General features: G+C 38.5%; 2 protein-coding genes across 13 annotated transcripts; both read right to left on the bottom strand.

Annotated features, from left to right (window-relative positions):
* Positions 1-798: 798 nt before the first annotated feature.
* Positions 799-5,252, bottom strand: LOC107827395 (E3 ubiquitin-protein ligase CCNB1IP1 homolog). Of its 12 annotated transcripts, none has more exons than XM_016654528.2 (12): positions 5,064-5,246; positions 4,884-4,957; positions 4,751-4,802; positions 4,466-4,516; positions 3,537-3,651; positions 3,089-3,161; positions 2,691-2,736; positions 2,535-2,565; positions 2,103-2,358; positions 1,748-1,908; positions 1,237-1,510; positions 799-1,164 (listed from the first exon to the last, which is right to left on the bottom strand). In XM_016654528.2, the coding sequence occupies exons 5-12, from the start codon at positions 3,604-3,606 to the stop codon at positions 1,158-1,160; spliced, it is 918 nt and encodes a 305-aa protein (XP_016510014.1). In that variant the 5' UTR covers positions 3,607-3,651; positions 4,466-4,516; positions 4,751-4,802; positions 4,884-4,957; positions 5,064-5,246; the 3' UTR covers positions 799-1,157. The 12 variants fall into 12 exon arrangements, with proteins under 12 accessions (XP_016510014.1, XP_075109554.1, XP_075109552.1 ...); XM_075253453.1 differs by having other exon boundaries at positions 3,537-3,606; XM_075253451.1 differs by having other exon boundaries at positions 3,537-3,698; positions 5,064-5,245.
* Positions 5,253-6,890: 1,638 nt separating this feature from the next.
* LOC142180744 (uncharacterized) lies at positions 6,891-10,321 on the bottom strand. The gene is made up of 5 exons (XM_075252810.1): positions 10,025-10,321; positions 9,917-9,938; positions 9,250-9,725; positions 8,461-8,686; positions 6,891-7,591 (listed from the first exon to the last, which is right to left on the bottom strand). Exons 1-5 carry the CDS (start codon positions 10,319-10,321, stop codon positions 6,891-6,893), a joined length of 1,722 nt encoding a protein of 573 aa, XP_075108911.1.
* Positions 10,322-24,160: the final 13,839 nt, after the last annotated feature.

The raw sequence follows: 24,160 nt of genomic DNA, 5'->3' as shown, positions 1-24,160 counted from the left end.
CATGTTGGCATATTGCATTTAAGTTTCGCTAATTTGGTCTGCATATGTTGATCGTGGTAAATTAATAATATTTGTGTAACCATTAGATGCAAATAAGTTTTTGCCCATCACTAGATTGCCCCGAAAGCTCCATTTTTGAAAGTTTTTCTTGCCTTCCCACTTGATATCACGAGATTATATAATACCAAAATATGCTTTTGTAAGTTACCCGCATGTCATCTGGAAGTCTAATAGATGTTCTTTGAATTGATGACAAGGCAAAGCACTGTCAGTTTATATCCTTAAACCATTTGTTTGACGTTTATGTACTAGGAACGGAGTGTCGTTTCATAAAATTCTAAAGAGTACAGGTAATTTACAGCAAAGAGTGACAAAACTAATACTAGTAATTTGCTGGCAAAATCTCACCAACTCTTCAAATAAGAATGAATTTACTGGTGCTGATTTATTACATATATGTGAGCCAGCAGAGTTTCATTACAGTGGAAAGCTGATCAACACAATAAACTTGTATCCTAATTAAATGTTGTCAAATTTTAAGAACCAAAGCAGCAGCACCCAAGCACAAGGAATCAAGTCCATTTAGACTATATCACGAGAAAATTACCTCTAGACACTATCTGTTGACATAAAACTAATGATGCTAAAACAGTCAAAAATGAACATGACTTATATTTTGAAGTATTTCAGAAGATCACGCTAGAACAGGTTTTAAACACCCCCTAGACACTACATTTAGGAAGAAACAAAAAAGTAACCAGATTTGGAATTAGTTTTTGTGGAGTCCACCTGGAAGTACTATATATGGGACTGGTAATATCCTGCCCAAATTATTTAAAAGTGAGGAGGGTGAAACGAAGATAGAAGAAGAGAAGACTTCTAGAGGAATTAGAACCCTACACTTAAGTAGTATACGAGAAGTTGCAGCTATTAAACTGTAACTCATATCATCCACTTGTCTGTAAACTATGAAACCTTACTCCATATGATTTATATTTAGTTTTTCCGCCACTAAGGAAAGTCAGCAAGCATACCAATATCTGGCACTTTAATTCACAAAACAAAGTTTCCCACTGTAAAATGTCAGGAAACCTGATCCATTGTTGCATCTCAGTATATATTTCTCCACACTATTGAAATTGAAAGATCTCCCGACTTCAAAACCTGGAAAACCAATTTTTTTAAGAATTCAGCTTTTGATATCTCAGGTTATTGGATGTAAATTTTGTGGCTTACGTGAACATCTGTGGTCGGTTGCGTGAGAGCTGAGGTCTCTTAATTGGTGAAAGGATGAGATTCCTAAGGGTCTGTGAGGGATTGCTTGCTCCAGTTCCAACACCAAGCATAGGACGTGCACTTGCTCTTCTATTTCCAGTATCCACTGGTATTGCTGATTGTCTTGCAGGGGATCCACTCGAGATATCGAAAGGGCCAGAGTTGGAACTATTCTTTCTTGCTGGAGGCCATATGTCTTCTCTTGGTCCTGGAGTTTCAGGAGTGACCGACCAATCTGCGACAAATGAGTCAACTAATACTTTGCTCAAAGGTTAGTGCAGTTTTGAGAGCAAAATATCCAAAATTCGAAGTATTTTGACAATTGAGTGTTCAAATACTAAGTAGAATTCATCTTTTAAATGCAAAGAATTTTGTCAATGAGTATTCATACACTAAGAAGAACAAATCTAGTTTGCCAAACTGCACCAACCTCACATATGCCATGTGATTATTCTTAAAATAAAATGATTACCTTTTCCCATATGATCTCTGTTGTCCATCATATTAGCAGGATTTGCGAACATATCAGGCTCTGTCCTTGAAAAGAAATTACTTGGCTGAATGGCCGAGCGCTTTACTGAATCATATTCATTTCTCAACTGATCATACATTTCATCAAGTTTTCTCTTTTGCCTGACAACATGGACTTATGTTAATTCTGAGAGCATGTGCCAAAGATAGTGGATTCCAGTAGTAAAGCACCGCACACTTTGCAACCTCCTCAGTCAATAGATTATAGTGGATAACTTGAGCACACTTTTGCAGTTCCATTGGAATTCTTTTTTTTTTCTTGGACAAATAGAATCTCTGTTAAAAACTGTAAGAACCTGGATTTCTCAGCAAACTTTTCTTGGAGTTCCTGCTTGTCTTTAGATAAGCTCTCGATCTCTTGTTCAAGCATTTGGCACTTTTTAGCCGCTTTCTGGTATGCAGTACGCACTTGCTCAAACTTTTCAGCGAATTTCTCTTGCATCATCTCACATTTCTGTTGGTATTGAGCGACTAACTTGTTCACCTTGAATTGCATTTCCAATTCCTTTTGCCCAATGTAGAACGTCACACTTTTGTAGGCACTCTTCATTACTGGGTATGGTTAAGGAGAAAATAATGAAGCTAATGTAAATACCATTTCTGAAAGGTGCTATTACGCTAAATCCAATTTGCAAAGTAGTACGTTAATTTAACTAACCCAACTTCACTATGTTTTAAAAGTAAAACTGAATATTACATATGTTGCAACACAGCACTATGAAGGATACATATCTGTGGTGATATTCCAGTCATGACCATCTGCATGAGAGTGAACAAATTTTAACTAGGATGCTGATGATGAAATGTGTGAGAAACAAATATGATTAGGTCACAGGAACTATAAAAGTGATAAAGGAGCAATCCTTTCATGGATGTATGCTTACATTTGTCCATTCATCACTTGGATTGACATCCACAGGTTTCATGAGACTGAGGCAAAAACGTCAGATAATTAATTACATGATAGCCAATTCGACAAAATGCCACACATTACTTTGAGTGATTAGATAATGCTAGTAAAAGCAAAAGAAAACCAATTACCATACCAAATTTAGCAGTGGAAAACAAAAACAATTTTCTGGAAGTGTCATAAGCCCCACCCCCTCCCGACAAAAAAGGAAGGAGAAAGAAAAGATCTAGAATAATGAATCAAAAGAAGAAAGGGACAAGAAGCTAGAGAAGAAGCAAATTTAGGATATAGTTATATACCTTTTGCGAAATCATCGTCTTTAGGTGACCAAAACAAAACTTCAACCATAAGGTGATATTAGATAGGACTAACCTTTTAGACAGAACTTGATCACAGATAGGACAAGCTGCATCATTGCCGAGAATCTTACTAGCATCATTCGGGCCTATTAACATTGTTAAGGAATCATAGCAGTTGTACACCAAAATCATATCCATGAGGAAACTGCACAAAAAATATATTTCTGCATGGAAAACAAAATTTCTTTCTCTTTTAGGATAATGGTGGTACCAGGCCAGATTCCACGCATCGAATATGCCATCAGTACATGCTACCTCCCACTAATATAGGTAACGGATAATTCTGCCACCAAGAGATTGGAAGAATGGAAGAATTCACTTAGTGTCACCTCTGTTGGATTCAGAACTTGATTCCCAAGATTGTAACTCTAGTTCTTGGACAGCTAAGACATTCTCTTGGGGGCTGGAACACACACAGAACATATGCATGTCTATATGGAATACATATAAAACTAGGATACAGAACACGTGGCCACAAGTGGTGGTGATGGCCTGTCCTTCCAGTTCTCGCCAGCAAGCATTGCATCTCATCTCAACATTCAAAGATGATTGTCAATTTCATAGCACTACAAAGTTCTGGAATCATTCAAAATTCGGAGCGTAACATTCTGATCCAATGCATTCTATGGATATAGACACAGAATAGTCAATAAGAAATGACTAAATTATCCCTACAGCAAAGTCGACAACATTGCAGAACAGCCTTTGCATCTCAAGTTACAGAAAGATACAATCCACTAACAGCCAGCTATAGCTGGCTAATCCAATTTCAAATATTCTTGATTTGAAAGAAGAACTGCCTAATGGCAGCTAGAATATCCAATAACTGAAACCTCTAGCTGAAGTAAACTAACTGGGAACACAAAAATGACAAAACTAGTTTTGATAACTGGCATAGACTAGCTAACTATCACTTGAAATTGCCTGCTGCTTATGTGTTGAAAAATCAGAGTTTATCATGGTGATGAATACTCAAATTTCTATAAAGAAAAACATTATGATTACGCATGAACCAAGATAACTAAAGAATTCAGGTAAACAGAAGTATTAGCCAGAATGCAGTTGCACAGCAAATTCTTCAAAAATGGTAGAGAAAATATTTTAAACTATCTGGTGCTTAAAACCAACTAAAGCCAACTAATAGGTAACTGTATATAATAGATATAAATTGACAAACTGTAAAAGATATTAACCAGCTATCAACTAAACTACATCGGTAGTGTAAAACGCTCTCAGTTTACAACAACTACAACTACTACTATTACTACTACTACTACTATGTCTCAGAACCAAACAAGTTGGAAATATGATCTCAACGCCTCAGTCCTATACTTTTCAAACCGCGAAACAGATAATAAGAATATCAAGTGCTTAGGCAAAAAAATTTCACCTTCAGATGAGCTCAATAACTGGCTTATCCACAATACTTTTGATCAGAAACCTGAAAATGAAGCAGAAATATTACCATAATAATAATAATAATTTAAAAATAAATAAAAACACAGATAGTGAGATTCATTTTGCTTCATATTTACGAAATTTGAAATACTCCTGAATAATCAGAACAAAACAAACAAGCATCAGAACCTAGAAGAAATATATACGTAAACAACAAAATATTACCCAAAACACACACACACACACACACACAGCGAGAATTCTGCTTCGCACTTACAGAATTTGAAATGCTCTTTAATAACCAGAAGAAGACAAACAAAAACCGGAACCTAGAAGAAATATATACGTAATCAACAAAACATTACAGAAAACACACACACACAGCGAAATTCATTTTGCTTCGTACTTACAAATTTGGAATACTAGCAAAATCGGAACTTAGAGTTTATAAATCGGCGATGAGTATCTCAAGCGTAGGAATAACCTGAAAATCAGAGACGAAGAAATAACGCATTTGAAATTAAATTCAAATCGTAAATCCAAATCGCGACGTACGAAACCTATATAAAGCTGTACAAATTCCACAAAACCTTCCACGACTTCGAAATCTGGCAGCGGCGAAATGTAAGTTTCCTAAGGAATTGAACGCTAGCACGTATTTTCCGTGTTGAAGCTTCTCTCTCGATCACATATTCATCTGCTACTGATTTCTTATTTGAATTTTATTGAAATAGCGGCAAAATTTCGGCATTTATATAGAATCTCCTGACCCGACCCGAGCAGTTCTATTTTTCCGACCCGCTCTATGCAAATGAACTACCGTCCCAATTCCCAATTAAACTTTTGTTCTTTTAATTTTCTTATTAACCGTGTGAAAAAGAAAAAAAAACACATTTTACTTTCTATTGAGAAAAGGAAAAGAGCATTTTAAAATATTCCACCAGAAATATGATAGCTTATTAATTAATGGTTAACATACACCAAAATAGAAAGCTCTTTTACCTCAAGTCCTCAGCCAATGGTTCAAACAAATAAATAAATAAAGTCCAGTCATAACAGGGAACGATTTGTTCTTTAAATTTGTAGTTCGTTGGCTATTTAGCTTTTCTAAATGAATTTAATTTTAAATAACAAAAGATTTTTTACACTATTATATGACTTAGAAGCTTACTATGGATTGTTGTTTATAGGAAGCATAAAATGATAATTGAAAAAAATGGTGAGTAACTTGTTAAATTAATTAAGTTAGTTTAACACTATCAATATGTTTAAACTTAAATAATTGATTTAAATCTTTTATGGCGCACCTAAAATGAATCTTTTTCTTTTCTCTTTGATTAATGTTGTTAATTGACCTTTTTTTGTAGTAATTGAGACCAAGACTTTCAATAATACTGTTTCAATATTCTTTGTAAGTACATACACGAATTAGCTTGAGTCATGATGGGCACTGTCCTAAGAAACTATTTCAGCAGTGTGAAATGTTTCTCCAGGATTAAACAAGCATACCTCTATTTTATTTAGAGGATACAGGAATCGGCAAAATATTTATATTACAATAATCCAACAAGATTGAAAAGAGAATAAAACAAAAAAAAATACAAGAAAAATTAGAAATAAGAGAAACTAAGAGAGAAAGAGAAGAAGGCTAAGTAGAAAAGCACTTATGATGGTGGATGAATTGTGCAGCCAAATGATGGCCATTTATAATTGTAATTGCATGTAACTTTGTTGTGCATGGCAAGAAAGTGGTTGATCAAGTTTGCCACTTTTTACACTTCTTTTGCCACTTATCATAGCCTTCTAAAATGACTAAGACACTTGTCCAAAACTTTTAAAATATTGCCACATTTTTTCCTCTGTTGGAATTGAAAGAAAAATAAACTTGTTGAATTTGTATGGTCCAAATGTAATAGGTTTGGTGTCTTCTGGACTATGAACCAAACTTAGACCAATAAAACTTAACTTACAAAACTACTGGTAAAATGTAATATTTCTATGAACCAATAATTCTTATTATAAGTCAGAGATTTTATCAATCACATTTTGACCCACGGTAATTTTGTTGTTCAACGCGGTTTTGCGCCCAATAGGCCATGCGCGTGCCTGGTTATTCATGAAAGCTCTAAAGACTAGGCCAACATCTCATAGGAGCGGCCCACTCCACTCTCATATAGGTGAATTCATCAAGTGTATACTGCTTTTAAATACACTATTCATAAGGACTATGAATTTCATTAAGAGTTATAACTCTGCCTCTCAATTAGTAGCAGTCAAACACTCTCTTTTAGTGCTTCAGTGACAATATCGACTTGTTATTACCCATATGAACCTACTTCATGGGATCTCCAATCACATAGGTTGGGTTGTCATCTCTATTGACAGCATGCCGTCCTTAACCCCATCTCTTTTGAGGTTTAAAGAATTAATTTTCTTCCCACGGGTTTAGTTAGAGGATCGGTCAAATTTATCTCTGACTTCACATAGTCAATGGAAATTATTCCATCTCTCAACAACTGTTTTATGACATCATATCTCAATTTCATGTGTCTACTTTTACAATTATAAGATTTATTCTTTGCAATAGCTATTGCCGCTTGACAATCACTTTGCATAGATACATGAGGCAATGCGTCCTTTATTAAAGGGATATTAGCTAAGAAGTTTCTTAGCCAGTTGGCCTCAAAACTAGCTAACTCCAGAGCTACAAACTCTGATTCCACAGTCGATCTAGCAATGATTGTCTGTTTAGCTGATTTCCACGATATTGCACCACCACCAAGGGTGAATACATAACCACTAGTGGATTTTGTCTCATCTGAATCAGAGATCCAATTTGCATCATTGTACCCTTCTAAAGTAGAAAGAAATCCACTATATAGGATACCATAATTCATGGTTCCTCTCAAATATTTCATTAGTCTAGCTAATGCAGACCAATACTCTTTGTTAGGATTATAAGTATATCTACTCAGTCTACACACTGCATAGGCTATATCAGGCCTTGTAAAATTTATTAAATGCATCAGACTCCCAATACTATGCACATATTTAGACTGAGCAACTAGGTCACCATTATTCTTTTTCAACTGAGAATTAGCATCAAAAGGAGTGCTCACTAGTGTGACATTAAAATATTCAAACTTTGTAAGAAGTCTCTCAACATAATATTATTGTGACAACATTATGCCGTCTTCACTCCTTATAACTTTAGCTCACAGTATCATATTTACTTCACCCAGATCTTTCATATCAAAATTAGCAGACAGAAATAATTTAGTACTTTGCACAATATTTAAAGTTGTACCAAATACAAGCATGTCATCAACATACAGACATATTATCACATATTCATGTCTACCACTTTAGTATAAACACATTTATCTACCTCAACTGAAGAAAAATCATCTCTCAGTAAGACTTGTTTAAATTTCTCATACCACTGCTTAGGAGCTTGTTTAAGGCCATAAAGAGATTTAATTAATTTACAAATTTTATTTTCTTGTCCAGGAATGACTCAGCCTTCAGGTTGAACCATATAAACCTCTTCTTCTAAATAACTATTTAGAAAAGCAGTTTTCACATCCATTTGGTGGATAAAAAGCTTACGGATTGAAGCTAAGACAATTAAAACTCGAATAGAAGAAATTCTAGTCACTGGTGCAAATGTATCAAAATAATCTATATTTTATTTTTGAGAAAATCCTTTTGCTACTAATCGAGCTTTATATTTATCTAAAGATCCATCAGGATTAAATTTTCTTTTGAAAATTTATTTACAACCAATAGGTTTTGCGCCAGGAGGTAAATTAGTTAAAATCCATGTATTATTTTTTCTTAATAGAATCAATTTCAATTTTTATTGCCTCTTTCCAATATTTAGCATCTGAAGAAGATATAACTTCAAAACAATTTGATGGTTCATTATCGACAAGAAAGTTTGAAAATCATTTCCATATGAAAAATATTCTTTCTTATGTCTTTTACTCCTTCTCAGTTCCTCATTATAGGTAATTTCACTATTTGTTTCAACAGGTGTATGAGAAATTTTATCAGACAATGGATAAATATATTCAAAGAACTCAGCATTCTTTATCTCAATTATAGTGTTGTAATCAAGCACATCACTTTTTAAAACAAGAAATCTATATGCAGCACTATGTTCAGCATATCCAATAAGCATGCAATCGGCAGTTTTAGAACCTATTTTTCTCTTTTTAAGTTCAGGCAAAAGAACTTTAGCAAGGCACCCCCATACTTTTAAATATTTCAAGTTAGGTTTATAACCCTTCCACAATTTATAAGGAATTTTTTCAGTTCTTCTATGTGGTATTCTATTTTGTAAGTAACAAATAGATAAAATAGCTCCACCCCACAAATTATCAGGAGCATTAGAAGTAACTAACATAGAGTTCATCATCTCTTTCAATGTTCTATTTTTCCTTTCAGCTATTCCATTTGACTCAGGTGAATAAGGCGGAGTTACTTCATGAACTATTCTATTCTTCTCACAAAAATCATTTAAAGATAAATATTCTCCACCTCTATCAGATCTAATTCTCTTGATTTTTCTACTAAGTTGATTTTCAACCTCAGTTTTATAAGACATAAAAGCATTAAATGCATCATCTTTATTTCTAAGCAAATACAACTTAGTAAATCTAGAAAAATCATCAATAAAGTCACATAATATCTTTTACCACCTCTAGTCATAGTCTGTTTTAAATCACCTAGATTCGTGTGAATCAAGGATAATAATTCAGTTTCTCTATTTACAGAAAAACAAGTCTTGTTGGTACTTTTAGCTTCAACATATATTTCACACTTGTCAATATTATTTGAGTCTAAACCAGATATTAATCCTAGTGACTGCATTTTCTTTATATACGCGACATTAACATGTCCAAGTCTAGCATGCCATAGAGAAATAGACTCAACCATATAAGCAGAAGTAGGTACATTTCCATTGATAACATCAGAAATATTAAGTACAAAGAGACCTTGGTTACAATAGCCCTTTCCCACAAACACATTATTTTTGGTCATTATGATCTTATCATATTCAAATGACACTTTCACTCCGGCTCTTTCCAACAAGGATATAGAGATCAAGTTTGCCCTCATAGTAGGAACATGCAGCACATCAACAAGGGCTAAAGTTTTTTCTGAAGTGAGTTTGAGGAGAATTTTACCCTTACCTAAGACTTTGGTAGTACTTGAGTCTCCAAGGTAGACCTCTTCTCTATCATCCTCTACAGAAGTATAAAAGGAAAATGCTTCTCGATTTGCACAAATGTGCCGAGTAGCCCCAGAGTTTATCACTCATTCTTTTGCATGTGCTACAATGTTTACTTGAGAAATGACTGCTGTAATAATATCACCTCCTTCGGCTAAGTTAGCCTTAGGAGTATTAGTTTTTCCGTTGTCATTTCCTGCTCTGTACCTACATTGTGAGGCATGATGGCCTAGTTTTCCACAAACAAAACAAGAGCCTTGTTTTCTTTTAAGGTTAGAATTTTTAGGCTTGTAACCTTGAGACTTATTCTCATACCTTTTTGTGGTTTTTTCTTATTTGCACTAAGTTTGCTTTAAGAGTTGTCATTCTAGCTTTGGCAGATGCTTTTCTGTTGGAATCTTCAATTAAAATGTGGGTCATAATTTCCTCAATAGTGAAATTTTTCTGTTTGTGCTTTAAGTTGTTTTTGTAATCACTCCATGAGTCAGACAACTTCTCAATTAGCACTCCAACAACAAACTTTTCTGGTAAAGACATCCCCTCGGCCTTCAAGTCTTCTAACAATTTTTGAAATTCGTTGATTTGTACGTTCATCTCTTTATCATCTCTCATGTGCCATTGATAAAATTTTCCTACTACAAATTTTTATTTTGTAGCATCTTCAGCAGTGAATTTTTTTATTAAGGCTTCCCATATAGCTTTTGCTTCTTTATAACTGTGATACACGTCAAACAGTTCATTAGAAATAGTTTGCAATATGGTATGACGGCATACCTTGTTGGTGTGTTGTCATGATTCCACTATTTTATTAACAGCGTCTACACTAGGTTGTGGATGCAACAGTACATGTGAAACACCATGGACATCAAGCAGTGAGAAAATACGTTCTTGCCAACGCTTGAAATTTTCATTGGCGGAAATTTCAATATTTGACACATCTAGAAATGGCCTGGCATATGGCAGTGCAACTGGTGTTGTAATAGGCCCAATATTGGCGGTATCTGTAGTATTTTCAGCATCAGTGTTATTTTCCATAGTTTCTTAGATTGTAGTAATTGAGAGCAAGAATTTCAATAACACTGTTTCAATATTCTTTGTAAGTAGATACACGAATTAGCTTGAGTCGTGCTGGGCACTGTCCTAAGAAACTATTGCAGCAGTGTGAAATATTTCTCCAGGATTAAACAAGCTTACCTCTATTTTATTTAGAGGATACAGGAATCAGCAAAATATTTATATTACAATAATCCAACAAAATTGAAAAGGAAATAGGACAAAGAAAATTTATAAGAAAAATTGGAAAAGAGAAGCTAAGAGAGAAAGAGAAGAAGGCTAAGTAGAAAAGCACTTATGATGGTGGATGAATTGTGCAGCCAAATGATGGCCATTTATAATTGTAATTGCATGTAACTTTGTTGTGCATGGCAAGAAAGTGGTTGATCAAGTTTGCCACTTTTTACACTTCTTTTGCCACTTATCATAGCCTTCTAAAATGACTAAGACACTTGTCCAAAACTTTTAAAATATTGCCACATTTTTTCCTCTGTTGGAATTGAAAGTTGTTCTTTTTACATTTGAAAATGCGTAGCATGAGGCATGATTTCTTCATATAAAGTTTAAGATTGATCAAAGCAGCTTATTTTACGACATTTATAATAAGACAAAATATTAAAATAGACAAATTTTAACCTTGATCGGCACTGCTTCATTACAATTTTCTTTATATTTATGTAGGTAAATATGCATATATACAATGGACCGATACTGATTGTGAATAATACTAAAATAAATATTAACTTGGGATTGGGAGGAAAACCTTAAAAGTTAAAACCATCATATTTCTAGACTCAAACACACTTACAATGACAAATTGCGATAATAATACAAATTTCAGAGTCCGCCACTATGATTGTAGAACTATGTTAGTATATGGACAAAAAGATTTGAACTCCATATAGCGAAAAAAAACTTAATAGGAGAGGCTAGCTCGAGCTACGTAAGGAAAAAGATCGAAGAAATACTCATCAACCATTGCAAAATTGAGAAATAAAATCACTAACAAAACCAAAATTGTTATATCTGAAGATCACATCTGCTTGAGAATCACCTTAAAGAAGCTCTATTTTCATATCTATGTCACCTTTTAATCTCATTGAAGGTAATGTCTCAATTTATGTGATGCATTTTTCTTTTTAGTATGTCTAATTTTTTATATTTAAAAATAATTTAACTTTAAATTTATCATTTTATCCTATAGATAATATTAAAATTGAGAGTCCCTAGTCCTTACCTTCTTTCTCCCTTAGGTCTTATGATATTGTTGTGGGTTGTTGGATCCCTTCTAGTTCCCCCAGTACACCTTTAAATGAGCAATATATGTCTATTTCGTCAGCCAATGGTCTTGTTTTACCCTAAAAACGGATAACAATTGAATTTATACCGTGGTTTTAACGACACGTGATCTTACTTGATATAAACTGAGAGAGAATGTAAATAGATATTCAAATTAAATAAAAATAAAGCGAACTGAACGAGATGTCTATCTTTGATCCTCGAGCTAGGTCACCCTCGAATCAGATAAGTATTTTACTGGAAAGTATGAATAGAATACCAAAGTATTGAGAGCTTACGAAGATGATATATTGCTTTATGTAACGTGAATATGATGATCTTTACAAATGATCAGACCCCCTTTATATAGTACGGGAGTCCTATTCTTGGTACAATTCTAAATACAGTAAAAAATCCCATGATTCCCTAATTAATCGGCCTCTTCTTGATATGTGTCGAGATTCCGCCGTAATCCTCGCCTGACTGCAGATATTTTAGTTTTTTGTTATTTGGCTCGGTAAGCTTTCTTCGATCTTGCTCGATCTCTATCCTACCTGGCTACGATCTTAACGGACCTCGATCTCAATCGGTCTTTGGGTCTCGAGCTCGGCAGTCTAACTTTACATCGTGGTCCAATATAATGTAGGGTCGAACCTTGGTCTACTTCATTCCAGGTCAAGCCCGATTCTGACCGTATACAAATAGTCCCCTCATTTCTCGGAGAGAAGGCGACGAGAAACGATATGATCATTTCCAATCCCATCTCGATGGGTCATGACGTAAGCGACGAACCCTACCATGATGTTAGCAACAAGTGGATACTAAAACATCCCATCAGTTCGGATATCGAGGCATTAAATGCCTATCAATTGTTGTCGGCCACTACCGGTTCTGAACCGTTGTCTTCAACCTATAAATGTATCTTTCTTCTTTTGCCCAAACTTTACTTTCAAATCTTCTTTGCTCTAATCTCTAAAATCCTGTGCCTCCCTAAAAGCTCTGAACTTTCAGATCTTTGGTGTTTCTTCACCTCTTTCATCACAAAATACCAAGCATCTCTCTTTAGTTTCCATTGTTCTTTACTCGCAAAAGTAAAATGGCTAAGACTTCAAAACCGTTCCCCAAAAGGAAGCTGCTTTCTCATCCCGGGCGACTAGCGAACAACTAGCGGCGGAGTCATGCCCTGAAGAATTCTTTCCCGGAGGGTGCATCATTAACTCTGACTTCAAAGTTGAAAAGACCCCCTCGTTTACGGGTCGATGCAAGCCAATGTCGAGGTATATATGCACGATCACCAGTAATCTCCTCGACCAAGTTAAAGAGGACTACAACTAGGTCGACAAGCACGTGGTAGTGCCCTCGCCTGAGGAATTAATCACTATCCATATAGAAGGGTTTCTAAGTGTTTACACTTACCCTTTCACATTGGGTCCTCTGGATCCGGTCATTATAGACCTCTGCAATAAGTACGAAGTGACCCTGGGTCAGATTCACCCCTCTTTCTGTAGGATAATAATATTGCTTCGTTTCTACGTGAGCCAAGTCGATGGGCTTCTCTTTACTCTCGACCACCTCATACGCCTATATAGCCCCCGACTCTATCGAGGAGGATTAATAAAGCTTCAACGTCGGGCCTCCAAGGCACCTTTCTCGAGCATAGATGAAGACAAGGATCGGAGCTGGATGGGTCGATTTATCCGAGTGAAGACCTCGGACTCGATCTCGACTGAGAGTATGCCATTTCCTTAGAAATGGAATATGAGACATAAGTATAACTCTGTTTTTAATTTCTACTTATTTGTCTTTATTTTTTCATCCTTCCTTATTAGGGTTTTACCTGATGCAGCCATTGCCTGGATGTCGGGTGCGGTTCCCCAACTCGAGAACTGGTTCAGGAGCCTAGTATCGAAATCAACACATGCTGAGCGTGCATGGCAAGATTTGTCGAAGGGTCGATGTGAGGCATGTAACCATGGTAAGTTTCCTTTGTGATTTAACAATTTGGGCATTGTTCGAATTCCCTTTGATCTTACTTATCTTTCTTTTGCAAGTCTCGAGAAGGATGTGCCAATGAGGCCCCCATATGGTGATGAAGAAATCCTTCCCCAACCATCTACTCCGAAGAAGAAGAAAGAGCGAAAGAGGAGAGGGGCTCCGAGTTCCACGAAGTTGGATGAGAAGAAGCCCAAAAAGAGGCGAACCCATAAGCCCAAGGGAAATATCATCCCTCTAACAATGGGCTCAGTCCGTCGGCTACTAGATGAGTCCAAAGATGATGAAGAAGAAACCGAGTTGGAGGCCCGAGCGCGGGCCAGTGCTGATGCTCAAAAAATCTCTGAGATAGGAGGAGCTAAAATTGCTCCGCCTTGACTTGAAGAGCCCGAGGGGAAGCCTCAGTCGAAGTCCCCAAGCCAAAAAGAGTTGAATTCGCTTCTCCTCGAGGTGAAAAGTCTATCAAGGAGGCAGTGTATGCTGATGTAGAAACCATGTCTGAGGCCCCCCGAGATGAAGGTGGCGCTCCACAAGATTTACTTGGGGCGATAGAGATTAGAGATTCCCCGTCAATGCCTTCATTCTATGATTTGACGATCAAGGATGCTCAGGCGATGAAGGCTTACCACGGTGAAGGGGTCCATGGGGCCGAAGACCCTTTCCATGGTTACTTTGTTAGAGTGGAAGACATCACCGGTCTGGGTGACTTGGAAGTACTGAAGAAGAGCTTGAATGAATCCTCCTCGAGTTTTAAACTAGCCGACCAGTTCCGGATCCCAGCATCGATCCCGGGGCATAAACGATCAATTGTCTTCTCAATCCCGGAGGATGTCAGGTTCTCTCTGCCCTCGTAGAGGTGGTTAGTCACCTCCGATGCTTGGTCACCGAGGAAGACCAAGCCAAGATAGATGAGGTGGGAACACCTTGTCTAGTCAACGAAGCCCAACAAGCTCTGAACCGGGTAATTCCAGATCTCCCTGCCGATGTCAATTTTCATATTTAGATTTTTATCCTTTTATATAATTTCCTTTTCTGTTTTTGTAGGCTTTTGTGCTTCATCATGAGGCTTTCCTCCGATTTCGAGGGGAGTTGAGCCAGTATGAGGTCGAGATCCGAGGGCTTACTGAAGAAAAGGATGCGTTCAAGCTTCTCATCGAGCAAAGAGAGGGGGAAGCTAAAGGCCTCCACGTTGAGCTAGAAACGGCCAAAAAAGACCACGTCGAACTGGTCGAGCAAGTAAGAAGAATATTTAAAGTTAGTGATAGTGATTCAGGCATGGTAGCTAATGGATCGAACCCGCAGGTCTAACAAAATCTTGACATGATCAGGCAACTCCGTGAAGAGGCTGATTCACTAAAAATCGAGGTCGAAGGATGGAGGAAAAAAATGGATCGCCTGGCGTCAGAGAAGGAGACTACTCGGGCCCAGCTGGCCTCGGCTGAAAACCAGCTCTGAGGTATGAAAGAGGAAATCTTGGCGCGGGCCAAGCAAGTAGAGGAGCTCCAGTCCCAGTTGGGTTCAGCAGTTTCTGCTTGGGAGAATCTGGTTGTGGAGCTCGAAGCGGCCAAATATTAAGTCAAGGCAGCAAGGTTGATGCTGACGCAGTGGTGGCTATTTACCGGGCCGATGCCGAAGTCGCTCAAATTCGAGCAAATGAGGTTGCCGAGGCCTCTCAAGCTCGAGCAAAGAAGGTTGTAGAGCATACCAAATGTCAATCTCTTAGGGAGACCCTCGAGGAAATCCATGCTCGGGGCTTTGATCTCACAACCGAGATTGAGAGTGCTAAGGGCTCGAAGATAAAGCCTAGAGACTAGCTTACCCTATCAATGATGACGAGTCTGGAAGCTTGAGCGAATCTGAAATTGGAGAAGACCCCGAGGGCGGAGATGCCTCTCTCGGAGACGACCAGGCCACTTAGGCTTTTAGATAGTTTTTTTTGAATTTCTATTGAGGTCACTTCAACCTTTGTAAAGAATTTCCATCGGGCCGTGTTGCCTTTGTAAAACGTTTTTGATGAATATGTAAAACCTTTTCCCTTCTATGTATTCTGTGTCTATTGTCTTTTTGATTTATTCAAAGGTCAGAATGCCTTAGCATAAATTTATAATGTTGTCATAAAATGATGTTGCATTCGAAGGTCCAAGATCGAGATAATAAGGACCGATAATAAGTACTGCCCTCGGTCATTTTTTGATCGATAATCCCTGAGCGAGTGTTCGATCTCAAATTAAGATATCCTGTAGTCTTTGAGTAAGGATTTGTTCGAGCTTGATTTAAGGTAGCCCTTAGGCTTTCTAGTGGAGTGAGAATGGCCTCTCAAACTCGAGGTAAAAGTAGCCCTTAGGCCTTTGTATTTTGTATTTGACCGATCTGGCCTTTGTAAAAGATCATTTATGTACATATATAAGTCTTTCTACCCTTTTCGGCTCTCAAGTTTTTTCTTTTGGTTTATCATTCTTATTTACAAAGGTTGGAATGTCGTAGCATAAAGTAATAAGGTTGTTTTCAAGGGTTCGAACAAACATTTCCTTTATTACCTTTCTGGGTTAAGGCGTTATCAGAGTTCAGTGTTACCAAAGTTTTTTCCCCAAAATATCTTAAGTTTAAGATTCTGCCGAGGGTAGCCTTTAGAACCGGTTGTGAAAGAATTTTTTCTTTTTCGAAGGCCTATATTTATTACGGATTTCGGACGTCTCCGAACCGTGTTAAATTGGCCGTAGCCTTTTAGTTTGGGTATAGCCCAGTGGGCTCGCTTTCTCAAGTTATCTAGGCTTGTCTAAGATAATAGTACCCGAGTGGGTATGGCCGTGGCCTTTAAAATTTGAGGATTGCCTAAGAGCTCTTATGCCCTCGATGTTCGATAGTTTTATATGTTCGAGTTTATTTTACGGACGGCACTCCCCGAGTGATTATTCAAACTCTGGATACAATCGGCCCTTGGGCTCGTTTCCATAATAGATCAAAAATATGGGGTTGTAAAGTGGAAATTTTTCCAAGACACTAGATAGTTGCAAGGAAAGTACTTCTCTTTATTCGTTTCAAAAATAGTCACACATGCATACATGTTTTATGTCAGGGCTCGAGAAATCTATGTGGGCACGGTTCGTTTTTACCGTTTGGCCCTTACAATAAATCTTATCTAATGAGACCCTTTCATTTCAAAATAATTTCCTTGCTAGAACAATTCGATATTCGAGGGCAATCCCCCCCTCCCCCAATATTCGAGGTTGATTGCAAAGAAATCTTAGATACTATAAACATAGTCTTTAGTGTTGATTCATGATCAACATTCAATTCTAAGTTAGCACGATCCATTGTTGCTTCATTAAAAACCTTGCCAAAAAACCCAATCGGGACAAAAATAGTTCAAGGAAAAAAGAGTGCAACGCGTGCTTTCAAACCTAAAGGCTTCGTGTTGTTCCTTGTCGATAACCTGTAAATGTTAGTTAAAAAATAAAAAGAATAAAAATAGGGTCGTACCTCAACACTAATACCGTTTGAGATGAGCTACGTTCCAATTATTCGGCAGCTGTTCTCCGTCCATCGTTCCGAGCTTGTAAGATCCTTTCCTCGTGATCTCGAGAATCTAGTATGGTCCTTCTCAGTTTGGACCCAATTTCCCTTCATTTAGATATCGTGTGTTTAGCGTGACCTTCCTCAATACCAAGTCCCCTACATTAAAATATCAAAGGTTGGTCATTTGATTGTAATACCTTTCAATCCGTTGTTTCTATGCAGCCAATCGAACAAAGGCAGCTTCACTTGGTTCATCTAATAGCTCCAGGCTTGTATTCATGGCCTCATCATTTGTTTCATTTGTCGCATATCGGAATTTGATGCTCGGCTCCCGACTTCGACTGGTACTAAATCTTTGGAGCCATAAACCAAAGAAAACAGGGTTGCCCCGGTACTGGACTTCAAAGTTGTGCGATACGCCCAAAGGACTTTGGGTAGGATTTCTCTCCATTTTCCTTTGGCGTCGGTCAACCTTTTCTTGAGGTTTTGTATTATGGTTTTGTTGGTCGATTCGGCTTGCCCGTTTCCACTAGGTTGATAAGGTATCGATAAGATCCTTTTGATCTTAAGGCCTTCGAGAAATTTAGTCACTTTGCTGCCGATAAATTGTTTTCCTTTGTCACATGCAATTTCTGATGGGTATTCCAAATCGACATACAATGTGGTCCCAAATGAAGTCGATGACTTCTTTCTCCCTGACCTTCTAGTAAGCTTGTGCTTCAACCCGCTTAGAGAAATAGCCAGTCACAAATAAAACAAATTGAGTTTTACCTGGTGTCGTTGGTAAAGGGTCGACAATGTCCATTCCCCACTTCATGAACGGCCATGGGGATAAAACTGAATGCAACAACTCCCTAGGTTGATGAATCATCAGAGCATGTCTTTGACATTTATAACATTTTTGCACAAACTCCTTCGCATATTTTTCAAGTAATACCCGACTCTGATTTTAGAACCAATGATTTGGCACCTGAGTGGTTCCCGCATGTGCCTTCATGGATTTCCCTCAAATCATACTCGGTATCTCCTGGTCCCAGACATATTGCTAGTGGACCGTCGAACGTCCTCCTGAGTAAGGTTCCATCTTCGAACAGGCTAAATCGGGTTGCCTTCGTGCGTAGGGCCCTCGATTCCTTTGGATCTATGGGATGTTTTCCGTTCTTCAAATACTCTATGTATTTGTTTCTCCAATCCTAGGTCGGGCTTGTGGAGTTTATCTCAGCGTGGACTTCTTCGACCACTGACCTCATGAATTGTAAGATAGCTCCCAAATTGAGTTCGTTATCTTCGACCGATGACCCTAGGTTTGCAAGGGCATCGCCTTCGCTATTTTGATCTCGAGGCATATGTTACAAAGTCCATTCCTTGAATCGGTGTAGAGTTACTTGTAGCTTATCCAAGTATCTTTGTATTCATTCTTCTAGAACTTTAAAGGTTCCATTAACCTGATTCACCACGAGGAAGGAGTCATATTTGGCTTTGATCACCTCCACTCCCAAGCTTTTGGCTAGTTCGAGACCTGCAATCATGGCCTCGTGTCCAGCCTCGTTGTTAGTCAATTTTACAATTCTAATAGATTGTCTAACTACGTTACCTGTGGGTGGTTTTAGCACGGTGCCGGGTCTGGGCCCCTTTAAGTTAGAAACACCATCCATAAAGAGGGTCCAGGTCCCCGAAGATGTACCCGAGTTAACTAGTAGTTCTCTCTCAACCTCGGGTACTAGGGTCGGCATGAAGTCAGCCACGAAGTCTGCCAAGATTTGAGACTTGATGGTTGTTCGGGGTCGATATTCAATATCATACCCGTTGATATCTATGGCTCATTTGGCCAACTGGTCCGAAAGTTTGGGCTTATGCAAAACATTTCGAAGTGGATAAGTTGTTACAACACATATGGGATAACGTTGAAAGTGTGGTTTTACTTTCCTAGAGGTGCTTATCAAAGCGAGTGCCAATTTTCTAGATAGGGATACCTGGTTTCAGTATCACCTAAGATCTGACTAACATAATAGACAGGGAATTGCACACCTTGTTTTTCTCGAACCAAGACTCCACTTACCGCTATCTTTGGTACTACTAAATACAAGTAAAGTTGCTCGTCTGCCTTTGGCGTATGAAGTAGTAACGAGCTCAATAAGTACCATTTTAGTTCCTCCAAGGTCTGTTAGTATTCCGGGGTCTATGTGAAGTTATTCTTTTTCTTTAATAACGAAAAGAATCGATGACTCTTTCTGACGATCTCGAGATAAATCAACCCAAGGCAGCTATGTGCCATGTTAACCTTTTAACGGCTTTTACGTTCCACTACCATGATGTCCTTGATAATTTTGATTTTATCGGGGTTGATCTTGATTCCTCGATTGGATAACATAAAGCCGAGAAACTTGCCCGAGCCGACCCCGAATGCACATTTTTCTGGGTTGAGCTTCATGTTGTATCTTTTTAGTATATCGAAAGGTTCCTGCAAATGCTTCAAATGGTCCTCTACTCGCAGGGACTTAATTAACATTTCATCAACATAAACCTTCATTTATTTTCCTATTTGTTCTTCGAACATCCTGTTTACTAGGCATTGATAAGTTGCACCAACATTTTTTAGTCCAAATGGCATTACATTATAGCAGTAGGTGCTATACTTAGTGATAGATGAGGTCTTTTCCTGATCTTCGGGGTTCATCTGTATTTGTTTGTACCCAGAGTAGGCATCGAGAAAACTAAGGATCTCGTGGCTGGTCGTGGCATCGATCATGCGATCGATATTAGGAAAAGGAAAAGAATCCTTGGGGCATGCTTTATTTAGGTCTTTATAATCTATACAAATTCTAAGTTTATTCCCCTTCTAGGGAATACTACTACGTTTGCTAACCATTCAGGATATTTGACTTCCCAGTTGGATCCTATTTTAAGAAGTTTGGTTACCTCGTCTTTCATGAAACTATGTTTGACCTCAGACTGGGGTCTTCTTTTTTGCTTTACCGGATGGAACTTCGAATCCAGGCTTAGTTTATGAGTTCTAATAGAATCCCTGTCATATCGAGATGGGACCAAGCAAAACAATTCATTTTAGTCTTAAGGAATTGAATAAGTTTTCCCCTGAGCTCGAGGGCTAGTCTCATGCCTAGGTATACCTTTCATTCGGGCTGATATTCGGTTAACATGATTTGCTCCAGCTCTTCGATCGTCGACTTGGTTGCGTCGGAATCATCGGAGACTATGAAAGATCGAGGGACCCCATAGTCATCATCCTCGTCAATCCCCTGCTTCTCCAATTGGGTCGAGGCTGGTGTCTGTGGTTGCTATTTGACCTCCTGTTTTCCATTTGAACTTGACCCTTTCGTTGATGAGAGCGCCGGTATCGGTATCACTTACTCAATGGAAAACATTTCCATGGCGGCGGTTGCTTCCCGTAGACTGTTTTGACTCCCTATGGCATTGGGAACTTTAGAACCTAGTGAAGGGTCGAAGGCACTGCCCTCATGTTATGGATCCACGGTCTCCTAAATAATGAATGATACCTCATAGCACCCTCGATCACATGGAACTTCGTTTTTTGGATGGTCCCAGCCACGTTTACTAGCAAATTTATCTCGCCTTTGGTGGTTTCACATACCATATTGAAGTCGTTTAGAACTCAGGTCGCGGGTACAACTTGATCATGTAGGCCGAGCTGTTCTACGACCCTCGATTGAATTATGTTGGCCGAGCTACCTGGATCAATCAAAACACGTTTAACTTTAGTCTTATTCATAAGTACAGATATTACCAGTGCATCATTGTGGGGCTGTTCGATCCCTTCTGCATCCTCGCCGTTGAAAGACAAGGTCCCTTCTCATAAGTAATCCCGAGTTCTCTTCTCTCATGTGATCGACACTTTGGTGCGTTTAAATACTGGTCCTTGAGGAATATCGACCCCTCCAACGATCATGTGAATCACGTGTAATGGCTTTTCTTGCTCGTTCTGTCTGTTTGAATCTCTGTTTTTGAAGTGATTCTTGGCTCGATCACTTAAGAATTCCCGAAGGTGTCCCTCGGTGAATAATCGGACTACTTCCTCCCTTAGCTGTCTACAATCTTCTGCTTTATGGCCATGGGTACCATGATACGTTCATATTTTGTTTGGATTTCTTTGGGCCGGATCGATCTATAGAGGTCGAGGCCATCTGGTATCTTTGATACGTCCGATGGTTGATACGATGGTGGATGCATCTATGTTGAAGTTATATTCTAAAAATTGCGGTGCTTCTTTGGGCCCGACATTCCTGTCGAAACCACTCTTGCTCATGAGTCCCCGTGAACCTTGACCTTGGTCATTTCTCCTCTCATTCCGTACAGAGTTTCACCCAAATCTGGTGCCTCTACGGTCCCTATTATATGGTTGGTATCGATCTCTATTCGACCTTGGCTCTCGATCGATATCCCTTTTAACTCTATTCACGGGCCTATTAGGATAAACTGGCCAGAAGGAACCCCCAGTTGATCATCCTTGACCCTGATCTTCGACTGATACCTATTATGTACATCGGCCCAAGTGACAGTTGGATATTCGATCAAATTCTACTTCAACTGATGTGAAGCTATGGAACTCCGAACGTTGAGACCTTGAGTAAAAGATTGAACAGCCCAATCGTCAGTGACCGATGGTAAATCCATTCGTTCCATTTGGAATCGAGATACGAATTTTCTGAGCATCTCATTGTATTTCTGCCTTACCTTGAAAAGGTCCGACTTTCTTATCGCGACCTTAATGGACCCAACGTGTGCCTTTACAAAAGAATCCGCAAGCATAGCAAACGAGTCAATAGAATTAGGCAGTAAATTATGATACCAAATTATAGCGCACCCTTCAGTAGGGTCTCCCCGAATTTCTTCAGCAATACGGATTCAATCTCGTCATCTTTCAAGTCATTTCCCTTGATGGTGTACGTGTATGAGGTGACGTGTTCGTTTGGATCAATCGTCCCATTATACTTAGGAATCTCGGGCATGTGGAACTTCTTGGGGATTGGCTTCGGAGCTGCACCCGGGGGGAAAGGCTTTTGTACAAACTTTTTGGACCCTAGAGTTATAAGTTTCCACCTTCTTATCGTTTTCCTCGATCTTCTTTTCCCCCGTCTCGGTTTGTTTCGTCAATTCTTCAAGCATATTTATGATAGCAGGATTGGTCTTCGATTCCTTCTCATTCGGCTTCCTCGAGGCCGATTCGACCCTGTGTATGACTTTCTGGGATGGTTCGAGCTCGATCCTACTTGGAGTATGGTTCTAATTTTGGAGTTGGGCTATTACCGCCTATTGGTCCTACAGCATTTTGAAGAACACCCGCAAGCTAATCCCTCCATCTTCACCCTTGTGTGCGTTCTGAGTAATTGATCGGGTTCCCCCGCGAATGCTATTTTCAGGATCGATGGCCAAATTTCCATTGATGGCTATGTGAGAACTGACGTCGATTGGATCTACAGCCGGAATTCCATCGAGGCCAGCAAGGGGTGCAACGTTTCTTGGTGCAATGTTCTCATTTTTGCCGTGGTGGCTGAGATTATTGTTAGTGTGTTGAGGTGTTGACTTAGAGTTCGACATTTTTTAATCTTTTAATCAAAGATACTTCAAAGAACAAGTATAAAATAGTATGTGTTACGAAAATTTGTACCAGGCAATCACTATTATCCTTAGCCCCACGGTGGGCGCCAAACTGTTTACTCTAAAAAATGGATAATAATTGAATTTATACTGTGGTTTTAAGGACACGTGATCTTACTTGATATAAACTGAGAGAGAACGTAAATAGATATTGAAATTAAATAAAAATAAAGCAAACCGAATATGTCTATCTTTGATCCTCGAGCTAGGTCACCCTCGAATCAGATAAGTATTTTACTAGAAAGTATGAACAGAATAGCAAAGTATTGAGAGCTTAAGAAGATGATATAGTGCTTTATGTAACGTGAATATGATGATCTTTACAAATGATCAGACTCTCTTTATGTAGTAGGGGAGTCCTACTCTTGGTAAAATTCTAAATACAGTAAGAAATCCCATGATTGACTAATTAATCGGCCTCTTCTTGATACGTGCCGAGATTTCCGCCGTGATCCTCGTCCGACTGCGGATATTTTTGTTTTCCGTTATTTGGCTCGGTAAACTTTCCTCGATCTTGCTCGATCTCTATCCTACCTGGCTCCGATCTTAGCCGACCTCAATCTCGATCGGTCTCTGGGTCTCGAGCTCGGCAGTCTAACTTTACGCCGTGGTTCGATATAATGTAGGGTCGAACCTTGGTCTGCCTCGTTCCAGGTCAAGCCCGATTTTGACCGTATACATGTATATAATTAATTGCAATAAACACTTGTCTAACTATAGTTAAGAAACAATAACTTTTGCAAAATCAACAGCAAAAATAGACCCAAAAAGAAGAAGGAATTAGGTCGTTCAAATTGGAATGATGTGGCTATTGGACTCAGCTCGCCTCCAGTAAGGATCCCCTCCAGTTCCGGTACACCCTTAAATGAGCAACACTTTTCCACTTTGTTATTAATGGTCTATAATTAATTATATGACAATTTGTCACAATAATGCTAACACCATTTTCACTAAATTCAGAGTCCGCCAAATATATGA

Source organism: Nicotiana tabacum, chromosome 5 (assembly GCF_000715075.1).
Source record: "Nicotiana tabacum cultivar K326 chromosome 5, ASM71507v2, whole genome shotgun sequence".
Classification (NCBI taxonomy): Eukaryota; Viridiplantae; Streptophyta; class Magnoliopsida; order Solanales; family Solanaceae; genus Nicotiana; species Nicotiana tabacum.
The sequence above is the reverse complement of the archived record's forward strand: the minus strand, read 5'-3'. Positions and strand labels throughout refer to the sequence as shown.